General features: G+C 47.2%; 1 protein-coding gene across 2 annotated transcripts in view; it reads right to left on the bottom strand.

Annotated features, from left to right (window-relative positions):
- KrT95D (phosphofurin acidic cluster sorting protein KrT95D) overlaps positions 1 to 15,469 on the bottom strand; it is a 105,078-nt gene that overhangs the window by 45,419 nt on the left and 44,190 nt on the right. For both annotated transcript variants that reach the window (XM_084583389.1, XM_084583390.1), the window contains exons 7-10: positions 14,997 to 15,056; positions 8,034 to 8,240; positions 6,758 to 6,781; positions 6,607 to 6,675 (exon numbers count right to left, since the gene is read on the bottom strand). In XM_084583389.1, the coding sequence (XP_084439515.1) occupies positions 6,607 to 6,675; positions 6,758 to 6,781; positions 8,034 to 8,240; positions 14,997 to 15,056 (360 nt within the window). The remainder of the gene's footprint in view (positions 1 to 6,606; positions 6,676 to 6,757; positions 6,782 to 8,033; positions 8,241 to 14,996; positions 15,057 to 15,469) is intronic.

Raw genomic sequence — 15,469 nt, 5'->3', positions numbered from 1 at the left:
CATTAGAATATGCTGTGGAAGAGAGGAATCGATTTCAAGAATTAGATCTGGAAGACAGAGAGCCCGAAGAGATGTGGACTGATGTTCGTGATATAATACAAGAAGTTGCTACTAAGGTAGTTCCAAAGCAAAAGAAATGCAAGAAAGCAAACTGGTTATCTGAAGAGGCTTTGCAAATAGCTGAGGAAAGGAGGATGGCAAAAGTTATGGGGGAAAGAGAAAGATACAAGGTTTTCAATGCGGATTTTCAGAAAATAGCAAGGAGAGGTAAGAATGCCATCCTGAACATACAGTGCCAAGCAGTTGAGGACAACAGCCAATTAAGGAACACTGGAGCTCTGTATAAGACAATCAAAGATATCAAAGGAAGCTTCTGTGCTAAGCTGGGTGTGATAAAGGACAAACAAGGCAAGGACCTCACTGAAGCCTCAGAGATAAGGAAGAGGTGGCAGGAATACACAGAAGAACTGTACAAGAAGGACCCGAATGTGCAAACCCAACATAAGACGGTTGTGATTACTGATCTCGAGCCGGGCATCCTGAAGAGTGAAGTTGAATGGGCCTTAGCCAGCCTTGCTAAGAACAAAGCTAGCGGAATTGATGGCATTCCAGCTGAGTTGCTTCAAAACCTCAACCATGAGGCTTGTTAACCTTCTGCATACATTACGTCAGAAGATTTGGACAACCCTGCAGTGGCCACAGGATTGGAGGAGGTCAGTTTATATCCCCATTCCAAAGAAAGGCAGTGCCAAAGATTGTTCCAACTACCGCACGATCACGCTTATTTCGCATGCTAGCAAGGTGATGTTGAAAACCCTCCAAGGTAGGCTGCAGCAGTATGTGGATCGGGAGCTTCCGGATGTGCAAGCTGGATTTCGCAAGGGCAGAGGAACTAGAGACCAAATTGCTAACCTTCGCTGGATCATGGAAAAAGCAAGAGAGTTCCAGAAACCCATCTACTTCTGCTTTATTGATTATGCGAAAGCGTTTGACTGCGTAGATCACAGCAGATTGTGGCAAGCTCTCCAAGACATGGGAGTTCCAATTCACCTCATCTGTCTCCTCAGGATCCTGTATGATGGGCAAGAGGCCACAGTCAGAACTGGGCATGGTGTTACTGATTGGTTTCCGATCGAGAAAGGAGTGAGGCAAGGCTGCATACTGTCGCCCTGCCTATTTAACCTATATGCAGAGTGCATCATGAGGAAGGCCGGTCTGGACAAGTCTTCAGCTGGAGTGAAGACTGCTGGAAAACGTATCAACAACCTTAGACATGCGGATGATACCACTTTAATGGCAGAAAGTGAAGTGGAACTCAAGAGACTTCTGACCCGCGTACAAGAAGAGAGTGAGAAGTTTGGGCTTAAACTGAACATTAAAAAGACAAAGACCATGGCGTCTTGCCCTATCAAGTCCTGGAGCATCAATGGACAAGAAGTGGAAGCTGTGACAGATTTTCTGTTCTTGGGCTCCAAGATTACCTCGGAAGGAGACTGCAGCCATGAAATTAGGAGACGCCTGCTTCTGGGAAAGAAAGCAATGGTGAGCCTTGACCGCCTAGTAAAGAGCAGAGACATTAGTCTGCCAACCAAGATCCGTATAACTCGTGCTATGGTCTTTCCAGTTGTGATGTATGGATGCGAGAGTTGGACTGTGAAAAAGGCTGACCGCCGAAGAATTGACGCGTTTAAATTGTGGTGCTGGCGAAGACTCTTGAGAGTTCCTTGGACTGCCAGGAGACCAAATCAGTCGATATTGTCGACCATAAAACCTGACTGCTCATTGGAGGGTCAAATTTTAAAGTTAAAGCTCAGCTACTTTGGTCATCTGATGAGAAGAGAGGAGTCGCTGGAGAAAGATTTGATGTTGGGAAAGGTTGAGGGTCGCCGGAGAAGGGGTAGGCAGCGAACGCGTTGGTTAGATGGTATCCTCGAGGCACTGCAGATGAAGTTATGTGATGTTAGGAAGATAGTGAGAGACCGGAAAGCGTGGCGTGACATGGTCCATAGGGTCACGAAGAGTCGGACAGGACTGAACGACTAAACTGAAACTGAAACTGAGCATAAAAAAAGTTGGTAGCGTGAATATTCAAAATTTTTAATTGCATTTGCTATTCAATTTGCATCCCAATTTTTTTCTTTTTTTGCATCTATACTGACTGACTTAATTTTTACCTAAACTGAACATAAAACATTGCAACATTTCTGAATGTCAGCATGAACTAGATTGCTCTTTCTTCAAAGAGATGGCTGCCAGCATGTGACAAAGATTGCATGGGTTACCTCTCTTAAACCGATTATAGTGCGAAAGTAAGGGGGCTTTTTTTCTATTACCTTTTTGTAAACTCGCATTTTACCTCAGTGTAATTGCTGTGTTTTACCCGACATTTACCCAATACAGTCGAACTCGGTTATATCGAATCCGGATATATCGAATTTTGGTTATATCGAACTCACGGAATATCCCCTTGAAAATCCCAAGTAAAAGTATAGGAAAGCCGCATCATATATATCGAACTCGATTTCACCGGTCGTTTGATATATATCGAACTCCGCACCACGCACTGGAAAGTGTGCCTTCCCCGAAGACGATCGCATCACCCTTGGCCGTTTGCCGCGTGACGTTTTCAAGCCACGCGCGGAAGGAATGAGGGGACAGTTCAGCAACGGCTGGTCTGGGCAGCACTGCGGCCATTCCCCAGAGGCACGCGCGCATTTGCAGTTATCCTTTCCCGCGCGCCAGTACATGACGTTTGCAAAACTTGTGCATGGGTGTGCCCATTCTTTTGCCAAGCTATCTCTTTCCTTCAGCACGCACTTACGCATGTGTCAAGCCAGCTCAGCCCGTTTTCAGACAGACATCGGTCGCTTTCTCCAGCGTGTGTTGCGAACACTCTGCGCGCGGTGGCTGACGCGGCTATGGCACCTGCAGACATTAAAGCGGCAGATTTCTCTCTCTTTTTTTTTTTCTTTTTGCGAGAGTCATCCATTGTTATCGCTGTGCTGTACGTAGGGCGTAGTGTAAGATACGGCCGGTTGCGGACGTTAAAACGCACCAGGTATTTTTTTTTTGGGGGGGGGGGGGAGGGGGGGGCGTCGTTTATCCTTGCACCTATGAATCAACGAAAGCACGCGGTCAGCTGCGATCGTGACACCCGCCCCAAGCGCGGCGTGATAAATGGAACCAGGCTTGTGCAATCAAGCCATCACGGGCAGTCTGCCAAGTTCGCTCCCCGCCGCCGCAGGAGCTATCAAAAGATAAACACACCGCGACGACGTTATCGCTGCGCAGCATCTTGGCACGCTGCCAAGAAATGAGCTGTGGATGAGACTATCGAAACGGAGTGGCGCGCGCCATCGATATGCAGAGAAAACACTCGCGATTTCTGCCGCGGCGACACAGAAACCTTGTTCCGAGCTGCCGCGGTGACTCGAGCGGCGAGAGGAACGCAGTTCCAACAAGTTGGAAATGTTTCGCTCTGTCGCTGCCGCTCGTGGCTGAGATCGCTCAATCGCTTGCATGTGAGCGAGCTGACCTTAACGCTTTTTTTTTTTCCCAAATTGTCGGGTGCAGAAGTGAAGGGTGGCTTCATTATGCGAGTGGGTTGATTACGCGAAAAATACGGTATCGTTTTTTCGCATCGTAAGTGCCGTCACAAGCCAATTTCTGTATATCGAACTATTTCGCAGTCCCCTTCGAGTTCGATATATCCGGGTTCGACTGTACAAACTTTTTGTGGCTATGGGCTTGGTGCATTGCAGTTTCAGCTGTACAAGTAGTGCCATTTGGGAGCCGCCTTATCAAATGATGGAGGTTTAACTGTGGCCTCAGCAATCAGCTGCGGTGCAACAGCGGGCTTGATCGTGGAGACTGCGGGCTTAGCTATACTTGCGGCGCCACTTCAGATAACCGAGATTTAATTCTACTTATACCCTAGTTGCACAGCTGGCTTAACCATGGTTACGCTTAAGGGGGGACGCGACCTTTGAAAACCGAAAAATCGCGAAACAGTCGATTTTTGGAAGATTATATATTCCGGTAGTATGTCTTATAAACTACCATTTCTGTAATTATCAACGCCCAACTCGCCGTAGAAATACTCGAAATTAATTATTTACCAAGCGGCGGCAGCCGCGGAGCAGCGAGCAAGCGCCGAAAATTCCCAAACTTCGCGCGCGTGCCATTCCTCTCCCGCCGAACTGAGCGCCGCCATCTTGGTCTTATTTTGTTTGTGAATTCTTGCGCTTTCTTCTGTCACCCTCGGCGGTGGAGACGGCGGCGCGGTCGAGGCGTGGCTTGTTACCAATTGAGAGCCTCGTGGCGGCTTTCACGTTTCCCGCGCTCGAATTCAAGGCTGCGATTGGGCAAAGTGCGTGCTCCGCGAGAACGCGGGGGATCGGGCGACTACTATTGGCTGCTGCGGCCGCTGACGCGTCGGTCTCTGCCTCCCCGCGTCGTCTGCTACGGCTCTTTGCTTGCTGTCGTTGTTGGCTCTCTTTGTACTTCGTACTACGTTCTGTTCGCCTTTCGCTATTTTTGCGATCGCCGGATTTACGATCTCTCGTCGTGCCCACTGAACGGTTTCATGCAGCATGTTAAACGTTGCGTGGTCGCTCACGATGCCTCGAGGTGCGACACGCATTCAGTGCAGACTTGGCTAGCTTTTTTTTTTTTCTTTTCGGCGCTTATGCCATGGAAGATAACCCGGGAAGTCGCTTGTCGCGTTTGGGCCGCTCCTCGTTCCTCCGGCGAGATGCTGCGATAGATAAACCGGGAAACCGCTTGCTGCGTCTGCGCCGCCCATCATGCTAGGGCGAAATGCCTCAGGGGAATTGGGAATGCCGATTGTCGCGGCTTGCAGAGCGCAGGATCGACGGATCTCAGCATGTAGAAAGTGGTCCGCGGCACCAAGGCGTTCGCTGTAGTCGATCGGCTAGTCGCACAGATGTTTGCTGTAGCCGAGATCGACGGAGCGCCTAGCCCTAATGTATATTTTGACGGTCGCACCGGACTTGTTCGTGACAATTGCGAGTGTTTGTCTTAAGTGGGGCCGTTATAAGTGGGCTCGACTACCTGAATAAATTTTTGAGGGCAAGGCAAGCCCATGTATTCAAAATATTATGTCTGGAATTTGTCATAATTAATTTGGTTAATCAACATAGGTCTAGTTGATAACAAAAAAATCCAATTATATGCTATTTTACAGCAAGAAAATTTAGAAAACGGGCTTTGTCTTGCCCTGAGGAACCTATTTAGGAATCAGCATGACAAATTGCACAATGCCAGTGCCTTTCACAATTTCTCCAGGCTTGATTTAAAGGACCTTTTCGAACCAGTTTGATATGCTTCTGTAACTTGAGAACTAGCATGCACAATTCTATGAAACTTGGTGGTTTTTTATTTGTTAATGTCATGAGCCTGTCTTGAAAATTTCATCATGATAACTTGAGAAACAAAAAAGTTATTGTTCTCTCAACCTTTGAGAGCCGTTTTCTCAGAATCAATTTTTTGCAGGGTGTGGCTGCTAGGGAAAGTCATAGCTCAAGAACCGCTTATTGGATTTTCATGAGGTTTTTTTTGTTATATACCTAAGTAAAATTGTGAGGGCAAGACAATTCGTTTTTTTCTAAATATTTCATGTGTAATTAGGGGCAGTCAATTAAAATATCGTTGTCAGGTGTAAATTTGAACGCTAAATTTGGGGCTGTACTAAAATGTTTCAGAGAGGAAATTTGGAAAAAGGGAATTGTCTTGCCCTGGGGAAACTAACCAGGAATGACCATAACAAATTTCACACTGCTAGCACATTTTGCAAATTCTCCAGGCCCGCCCCTAGCGACCTATGTAAACTATCTTGATATACTTCTCTAACTTGAGAACCGATGAGCCCAGCTGCATGAAACTTGGTAGTTCTTCAAATGTGTGTACTATGAGCATACCCTGAAAATTTCATTCAAATACCTCAAGAAATAAAAAAGTTAGTGTTCAAGGGTAGCCTCCCCCCTTTAACGCTCAGCTCCCAAACCCGAGTGCCCAGGTACGAACCTGACTGGTTCAAATCCACTGTGACTGTTTTCTTTTTAGCGTGAAACGGCTGAAACGGTCAAGGTCAGTAAATGGTAACTCATAGCCTCTATGAATCTCTGTTGGCTGGCGAACATGAACGACCCGTTGGGAAGACTCGCGCATTGGAGCTGGTCTTAGTTCGAATTGCCCGCTCAAGACCGCGTGGTTGTGATCTCACGAAACAGCTTAGCCAATCAGAGCGATGGCGCAAACAAAATGGTCAGGCAAGATTCGTGGTCAATAGTAGTGAGCGTAAGGGTACTTTTGCACCAAACCCAGTCAGTAATGCAGTGATGCCCACTGAAACCCGCCATTCCACAGCTGGGTATTGAGCATTCAGCTATCACTGAATAGCTATCAGCTATTCAAAAGCTATCGAACAATCAACATTCTTTTTTTCTTGATATTCGCTTTGATTCATGTTAAAAAATTTCGATACTTGCGCGCCCCTAGAAAAAACATATTTTTCTACCTTGGGACACTCACACAGTCTGCACACAAAAGAAAAACAAGAATGAAAGGGAAATGTCCACAACTCACGTCTTCACGCGGTGTGATGGGCGGAGGTGGAGCTGGCTCTTGAGCTGGCGGACTTTCTTCATCTGTGTCCTGTTTTGGAGAGAAGAAATGGGCTGGAAACTGGGCCACCCTTCCAACGACGACCAGCAGTGACCATCAGATGTCCACTCACCTGTATGCTGTCCGAGTCCTGGCCCTGGAAAACAAGGAGCAACAAGGAGTGAGAGAAGAGATATGAGGTATTTTACTAACAGGATGCATGAGGAACTCTACTTTGCACCGACAAATACAGCTGAACCCTGTTATAAGAGATATGGATGTAACGGACAATCAGGTACTATTAAAGACAACATTCACCCAAATAGATGGCCACCCTATGACTCATTACTTGGACCTCTTTTATAACAGACATTGGATGTAGAAGACAATTGGCTATAAAGGACAATTTGGCCTTAATGTTTCGTACTCAGTCTTGCTTGTAACAGACGCTTTAACCTTTGATGCAGCACCATTCATCACCAGGCTCAGTAGCAGCTAACGTGAAAACAAAAGAAGAGAAACACACCTGCGCCGTCGTTATTAATTATAACTTCAGCAAATAAAGAGCAGGTCGATCAGCTATGAAATGAATGAAAGACGCCCCTGCAGTGGGAATGCAACAGAGAGAAGCTCTTAAGGCTTCCCACGAAGAGCACAAGTGCAACTGCATATACGAGCATCTGAGTGAGCATATTGGGAGCGAACGATGGGTTCTCCAATTAGCGGAGCTTCCCATCATGAATTACCGCAGGTGTTGAATCCACTAGTCTGAAGAATATAGCGAAAATTGCCTATTACGTCACATTTCAGTATGAGCAACAAATCTATCTGGTAAATGCAAAGAAAGTGCTCAGCTGGTGCTGCCGACATAAACAAGTCCTGCCTAGAAAGCGAGACACACCCAAGCCAAGACCAAAACAAATGACATAAAAACAGAAGCTGTTCTGCTCTGGCAAGGACAGCTTAAGCTGGTTTGACTATCATGAATTATTTATCACACTTCAGCTACCATGCGCCTCTGCTCTCCCTCCTGGCTGACAGCAAAAGACGCACACATGAACGAAAGTAAGTTTCCTTAAAACGCAATGTTCGCTTAGAATTAAAACATCGGCAAGGCCACCACGCACGCTTTCTATGGTGCAGTAGTCTTAACATGCCACAGATTACCACGCTGCTTTTCTTCAAAGGAACGACATACCAGCTGTCTCCTCCTCGGAGAACACAACATGATGGAAAGGAGGAAGGCCAGAGGAAAAGAGAAAGATTTATAAGTGCGAATTCCTTCAACTCAGACCTACATTGCACAGCGCATGAGTGCGTCTTTTGCACATTTTGCCTTCACCAAAACACTGACCCTGCTCGCAGCGGCAAGACAAGGACCCAAACAAGGCTGCAGGGGGGACACGCACCCGGTTACCGTCATCCCCGAGGGGCACCAGGGTGGCGGACGAGAAGAAGGGCCTCAGGCTGGGCTTGGGCGTTGACGAGCAGAGGCTCAGGTCATCCTCGGCGCCCCCACTTTCCTCTTCCGACAGGCCCAGCTCGTCGAGGAGGAGCTCCTGCAGGCCAGGCTTCTCTAGCAGCTCCTGCTCCAGGCCAGGGTCCGTGCCAAAGGCCTGCATGGGCACGACAGGACGACAGTGCTGCAGCATTGCCCACACAGACTGCGAGAACGCTCGGTACACCTCTACAGTCGCAAAAACAAAATAATTTTGGTAAGACGCACAGGAGACCTAAGAATGACTTCCAGCGAAGCCATCCGTTTTTCTCTCACTTGACAGACCTCCTCTTTTAAGTGAACACAGCAATCAAGTACGGAGTAGGAGCTACAGGTGGTCGACCTTTAGCGCTTTAGTGTAGTATGTGTCCCAAATTGGTTTCCTTGAAGTGCTTCCTAGGTTCCCTACACCTATAACTTTAGGTATGCTGCCTGCTTTATCTAATTTCTCCCAGCAAACTGTTTCGTAATACAGTCGAACCCGGTTATATCGAAACCGGATACAGTAGAATCTCGGTGATACGAACTCGGTGTGATACGAATTCATAAAATTCCCCGGCCGAATTGCATTGCGTTCAGTGGGCAAAAAATCGGATGTTCCGAACACTTTTTCTTTTCGCTACGGGTGATACGAACTTCGGTATCACGACCGGTCGAGGCCCATGCACACACGCACAGCGAGAAAAGCGTGCACAGCACTGATAGCACGGATCACGCACACGCGCGCGAAAGAAGAAAAAAAAATGCGGGAAAAAAACCGGCTTGGCAACCCGCGGCAGCAGCGAAGTTGGCAAAGGAAGGCGGCGATATCTTGCCCACCTCCCCCCCCCCTCCCTTCCCGCTATCTTTCTTTCTCTCCCCTCCCCCCTCATTTTTTTTTTTTTTATCTCGTTGTTGCTTTCTGCGATTGGTGTTGTGCGCACGGCCTAGCGGCCCTCTCCACATTTCTTCGCCGCCCCGCAGGCCACGCTCTTCCGCTTTCCGGAGTCTCCGCTGCAGCGGCAATACGTTGCTTCGTTTTCTCGTTTGTTGAGGCTGACAACGCGTTGATAGCGCGTCGTTTGTGATCATCTCGGCAACGCGAAAAGATACATCATACTGCAATGTCACGGAAGAGAAAGGCGCTGACCTTTAAAGACAAATTGAAAATTTTAAATAAGGTGGACAAAGAGCCCAAGAAAAGGCGCACTGACATGGCCAAGGAGCTAGGCCTGCCGCTGTCAACGTTGTCAACGATCGTTGGTCAGCGCGACCAAATTATGCAGAATGTGCAGCACTTCGCGATGAATTCTAAAGAAGCCAAAACTGCCCACCATGTGAAGTTGGAAGAGGTTCTTCTAACGTGGTTCAGAGAGGTCACGGCGGCCGGCGTCAACATCGACGGAAAAGTGCTTCGTGAGAAGGCAGCGGACATCGCACTCACACTTGGAATTGATGACTTTCAGGCCTCCGGTGGATGGATTCACCGGTTCAAGGTGCGTCATAATCTTTCCTACAAGACCGTTTGTGGCGAAGGAAAAAAAAGTAGATGCCTCCACCGTGGAAGACTGGATGACAACCACACTGCCGTCTTACATAGCGGGATATGAGGCACGTGATGTTTTTAATGTAGATGAAGCAGGGCTGTTTTACAATCTCCAGCCCGAAAAAAAGTTTAAGCTTTAAAGGCGATGCCTGCCGGGGCGGACAAAAGAGCAAACAGCGGATCACAGTTTTGTTTTGTTGCAATGCCAACGGATCGGAAAAGATGCCACTGACAGTCATTGGCAAATATCAAAAGCCCTGATGCTTTAAGGCAGCCGGTCGATTGCCCTGCGGCTACAAGGCGAACAAAAAAGCACGGATGACGTCTTCTTTGTTTATGGAATTCGTCACGTACCTCGACCGCAAGATGTCTCGCCACAACAGAAAAATAGTTTTGCTGCTGGACCAGTGCATCGCCCATCCAAAATAAATGACACTACAGAGTGTTAAGGTGGTGTTCCTGCCCCCGAACGCAACAAGTCATTTGCAACCACTGGATGCTGGGATTATAAGGAATGTTAAGCACCATTTCAAAGCTTTGTTGGTGTGCCGCCTCCTCGCGAATCTCCAGATCACTCTTCTGGACGCTGTGCATTTTCTTGCAATTGCCTGGGATCGCGTCGTTCCTACGACCATCGCCAATTGTTTCGCGAAGTGTGGGGTTTTCAAATCCGCTGTGGCCACTGCCTCGCAAGTGCCAAACACGATTCCCATTGATGTCTAGAATCAACTTGACGTCGACTATTGCGTCGACGATTTCGTCACCGCGGACGACGACCTCGCCACCTGTGGTCTCCGCATGGTTGAAGATATTGCGGAGGAAGCGTCATCACAGCCTGGCATTCCATACAGTGACGAAGATGACGACGACCAAAGCGTTGATGACCCACCGCTGACGGCAGCAGAAACGATGCATGCCATCAATGTTCTACAGCGCGCCGTGACCTCCGAGTCTGTGCGGGAGAAGACAGCGGCCCAATTTTTCAGTTTTCAAAACTCTGTTATCAAATCTCGCGGAAAAGAAGGTGCAGAAGGATATACGCGATTTCTTTCAATGAAAATAAATATTTCGTACCTGTTGGAAGGCTTGAAGACGGATTTTGCCAGTTTTTTTGGTGATACGAAATTTCAGGTGATACGAAAATTTTCGTCTCCCTTTGAATTTCGTATCACCGAGATTCTACAGTATATCAAATTTTGGGTATATCGAATTCGCGGAATATCCCCTTGAAAATCCCATGTAAAAGTATAGGAAAGCCACGTCATATATCTAACTTAATTTCACCGGTCGTTCGATATATCGAACTCCGCACCACGCACTGGAAAGTGTGCCTTCCACAAAGACGATCGCGTCACCCTTGGCCATTTGCCGCGTGCCGTTTTCAAGCCACGTGCGGAAGGAATGAGAGGGGACAGTTCGGCGACGGCTGGTCTGGGCAGCGCTGCGCCCATTCCCCAAAGGCGCGCGCATCTGCAGTTATCGTTTTCCGCGCGCCAACACATGACGTTTGCAAGCCACGTGCGTGGGTGTGCCCATCCTTTTGTCAAGCTATCTCTCTCCTTCAGCACGCGCTACGCATGCGCCAAGCCAGCTCAGCCCATTTTCAGACAGGCGTCGACACTTTCTCCAGCGTGTGTTGCGAACCCTCTGCGCGCGCGGCGGTTGAGGTGGCTATGGTGCCTGCGGACGTTAAAAAGCGGCAGCTCTCATTTTTTTTTTTTTGCGAGTCATCCTTTCTTATCGTTGTGCTGTTGTTTTTCTCTTTCTTTTTTTTTGCGGGAGTCGTTTATCCTTGCATGTATGAATCAACGAAAGCGCGCGGTCAGCTGCTGCGGTCATGACGCCCACCCCAAGCGCAGCGTGATAAATCGAACCAAGCTTGTACGTGCAATCAAGCCATCATGGGCACTCTGCCAAGTTCGCTCCCCGCCACTGCAGGAGCTGTCAAAAGATAAACGCGCCCCAATGTTATCCCTGCGCAGCATCTTGGCACGCTGCCAAGAAATGAGCTGTGGATGAGACGACCGAAACGGAGTGACGCGCGCCATCGACATGCAACCGAAAACGCTCGCGATTTCTGCCGCGGCAACACAGAAACCTAGTTTAGAGCTGCCGCGGTAGCTCGAGCAGCGAGAAGGAGTTTGAAATTTTTCGGTCTGTCGCTGCCACTCGTCCCTGAGATCGCTCAATCGCTTGCATGTGAGCGAGCTGGCCTTAACGCTTTTTTTTTTTTTTTTCAAATTCTCCGTGCAAAAGTGCAGGGTGAGTTCACTATGCCAGTGGGTTGCTTACGCGACAAATACGGTACCTTTTTTGGCATCGTAAGTGCCGTCACAAGCCGATTTTTGTATATCGAATTATCGATATATCGAACTATTTCGCGATCCCCTTCGAGTTCGATATATCCGGGTTCGACTGTACTGTCAGTTATTAATTAAATAGTAAAGCGTAAAAGTGTGGAACATGCGATCTAGACTCCCCCCGCACCTGACTTGGCAAAAGTAAGTCGCATCATACGTTCGGGAGCAAACATGCTGGTGCGTCACCCTTTAATGCCAGGTGTGTTCATATTCTCTCAATGAAAACGACCAAAAACTTAAGAAGCCAGAATGTGCTTCGTATTTATTACTTTCGCCGCATGCGAGCCACATGTTGAGCTCCTATGGTCATCGTCTCAAAGCTCGCACCTTGTTTGTTTTGAGGGGTTTAACACTCCAAAGCGACTCGGAGAGACGCTGTAGTGAAGAGCTCCAGAAATTTCGACCCCCTGGGGTTCTTTAACGTACATTGACACTGCACAGCACACGGGGCACTTTGCTTTTCGCCGCCATCGAAAAGTGGCCACCGAGACCGGGATTTTATCCCGCATCCTCAGGCACAGTAGTCGGGAGCCCTAGCCACTGCACCACCATGGCGGGGCACCTCGCACCTCGCTTTTAGAAACACAAAATATAACCCTAAAGGGCCAGGACAGCAAACAAGAATACAACCATGAAGTGGTGAAAACAGCTGGCCCCTTCATTAATGAGCCAAACTCGCATCCTATAAATATGTCCAATGATATCGAAAGCATGATGATTATTCCTCGAGAAATGTACTTTTAAGCAGGTATTGTGGAGCCACATCATCGAGCTCGGTCCTCGTAAGCCCTGGCCTCCGCACCATTTACTCTAAAAAAAGTCATTACAATCAGGGTACCTTTATTTTTCCATTGCTAACGAAGGCAGTAAAACCTTGTCAATTAGAATGTTGTTAATTAACCGAGCATGTGATAAATGAGACCCAGGCGAACGAATTTCAGTGAACAGTGATAATGTGAGCGTACAGTGCGTTCAATATAGCCTTGCCTTGACGAAGCTTTTCGAGTATATGACGTTGAAACCAGTCTCACATGTTACACTGCGTTGTAGCGAAGCCTGTCTTCTCCTCTCTCATACCAAGTCACACGATAGACCGGTTGTAACCATTTGCACCAAGAGCACCGGCAGTTGGGCACTTTGCATACCCAGCATTGGCATTCCTTTGAAATGCCAACTCGAAGCTCCAAAGAACAGTCACTTCCCTTGGTTTTACGCGAAATTGGAATTGTGCGTTCTCGTGTAGTACACCGGATCTTCAAATTTACCAGAGTGGTGAAGGCTGCTGATTTTACTTACAATTAGATAAAATTTGCATCAGAAATTAAGAGATTGCAGAAATTTTTCAAATTATTTGGGATTTCTAACTAACTGGGCTTCCACTAACGAGGTTTTACTGCACTGACCGAACCTAAACAGTGAAAGCAACCTGTAACCATGACAAAAAGCTCGACATTGTGTCATTACTAACTTGCTTAGGTCAATGTCCACACTTAAAACGATGCCGAGGTGAGCGATAAGTATGCTATTATGTTCAGGCAGCGTCGTTTTTTTTTTTTAAATATGGGTGAACATATACAGGAATAACATTTCCAGGTCTTTAATTATTCAGTAATCAATTTACACAGCTTTCACAATTACATTCCCATAAATGCAGTAGCCACTAATGGTAATTGCAGCCCAGCGCATGCAAACTAATCTACAAATACATAGGTGGAAGGTTAGGACTGGAACTAGCAATAGATTGTTTTATACAATTGGTATCTCTTTGCAAACTCCATTAAAGAGTATATTCTCTTGAGGGTAACAAATAATAAAAATTTGCAAAAACAATGTTCCAACACTGCTCAGTACTACTGTGCAGTCTCAACTACAGTGCACTGAAAAACGTCACACAAAATGCAGCAACTACACATTTCAAGATCTGGATGCCACAGAAACTCAGACGATGTGAACCGAGCGAAAAGTGACTATATGTGCTCAGAGGCAGAGTATGAAGTTTCTTTTAAAAAGCGTGACAGAAAAGTGCAGCAAATTTTTCTTTTTTCCCATAAATGCCGGTTGCGTTTCTTAACATAAGCATGCGCAGCCTACTAGGACTACAATCTCAATGCTCCAGCACATTTAATTGTATTAACGCGTTCAAGTTACCAACAGACGTGACAACTGTTAACTTGCTTAACAGAAACTATGTCAGTGAGAAATGATGTTACGCTTGGGGAGAGCGAAGGTAATTTCTGTGCCAAATCTACAGTGTACGGATGGCTGACGGCCAGATTTTTATAACGATTCCTCTCACAATACGCTCTTCTGTAACCTCTTTCCCTGCAAACTAATCTCTGTAATGTAGGAAATGATAACAAGCCAGCAATATCAAAGTCACTGAGTCTGCTGTAGATGGCAAGGCCAACCAATAGCGGAATGATAAAAGACACAATCAAGAAAAATACTCGCAAAATACACGACCAGAAATCCATGCTTCTCAATCATCGTACAGCTAGTGTGACAGTTCTGGTGTCCCACAGAGCTCAGAACTCACTGCATCTGATTTCAGTGACTAACGCCGGAATTCTGACCTGTAGTGACAAGCTATGTCCCATCTAAACAAACTGTTTTGAAATTGGGCTCCGCAGAATTGTCGGACTGCTTGGAGTGTTGCGTAGGTTGCCAAAGCCCACGAATGCCTCAAATACCAATATTTCTTCATCTACTTCTTCAGTTAGGTACGATCATACTGCATCTGCTTTGTGTCACCAGGCGTCACCAATCTAACTCGGACAACAAAACTCTAGGTGTACGGTGTGGCAGAGTACTCGGGCAACTAATAAAACAAACTGGCTAGGGTGGTGCAATGACTAAACTGCTGTGGCAGTGCGTGTGTATAGTAGTGTAGCGTGGTGTGTCCAGTGCGTGGTACTATACGAATACTTGCACCACCATCTCGCACCACCATCATCACGATTCGAAGCCCAATGAGAGCAGAGTGTCCCACCTCGGCGTCAGGCACCCGGAACTTCTTGAGCAGGGCGATGAACTTCTGCTTGATGTTCCTCTGCAAAAGGGAAAGGAAGGGACTCGCCTGAGCAACACTTCCACACACTATATGAACATCTCGTGTCATGTGCAGAACTGGCCGTTCTTCCTTTTTGAGGCAGAATGATGATGATAATATTATAATTAATAATAATAACAATAATAATTGGTTCCCAAGAAAGGAAAGGTGCAGTATCTGTCACACTTGTTTCCGTGGACACCTGAACCAACCTGTATGTAAAAGGAGGAAGGTGGGAGTAAAAGTAGAAAGAGAGAAAGGGGTGTGGTAGTGGAGGGCTACGTAGTAATTTAGACCACCTCAGGATCTTTTACATGCTTCACCTCCATCGAAACGCAGCCACGAGCGGTCGGGGTAGAACCTGGGCACTTCGGCACAGTAGTCAAGGCATCTTACCACTGCAGCATTGCACC

This window comes from Amblyomma maculatum, chromosome 11 (assembly GCF_055883805.1).
Source record: "Amblyomma maculatum isolate TAMU_Amacu chromosome 11, ASM5588380v1, whole genome shotgun sequence".
NCBI lineage: Eukaryota > Metazoa > Arthropoda > Arachnida > Ixodida > Ixodidae > Amblyomma > Amblyomma maculatum.
The sequence above is the reverse complement of the archived record's forward strand: the minus strand, read 5'-3'. Positions and strand labels throughout refer to the sequence as shown.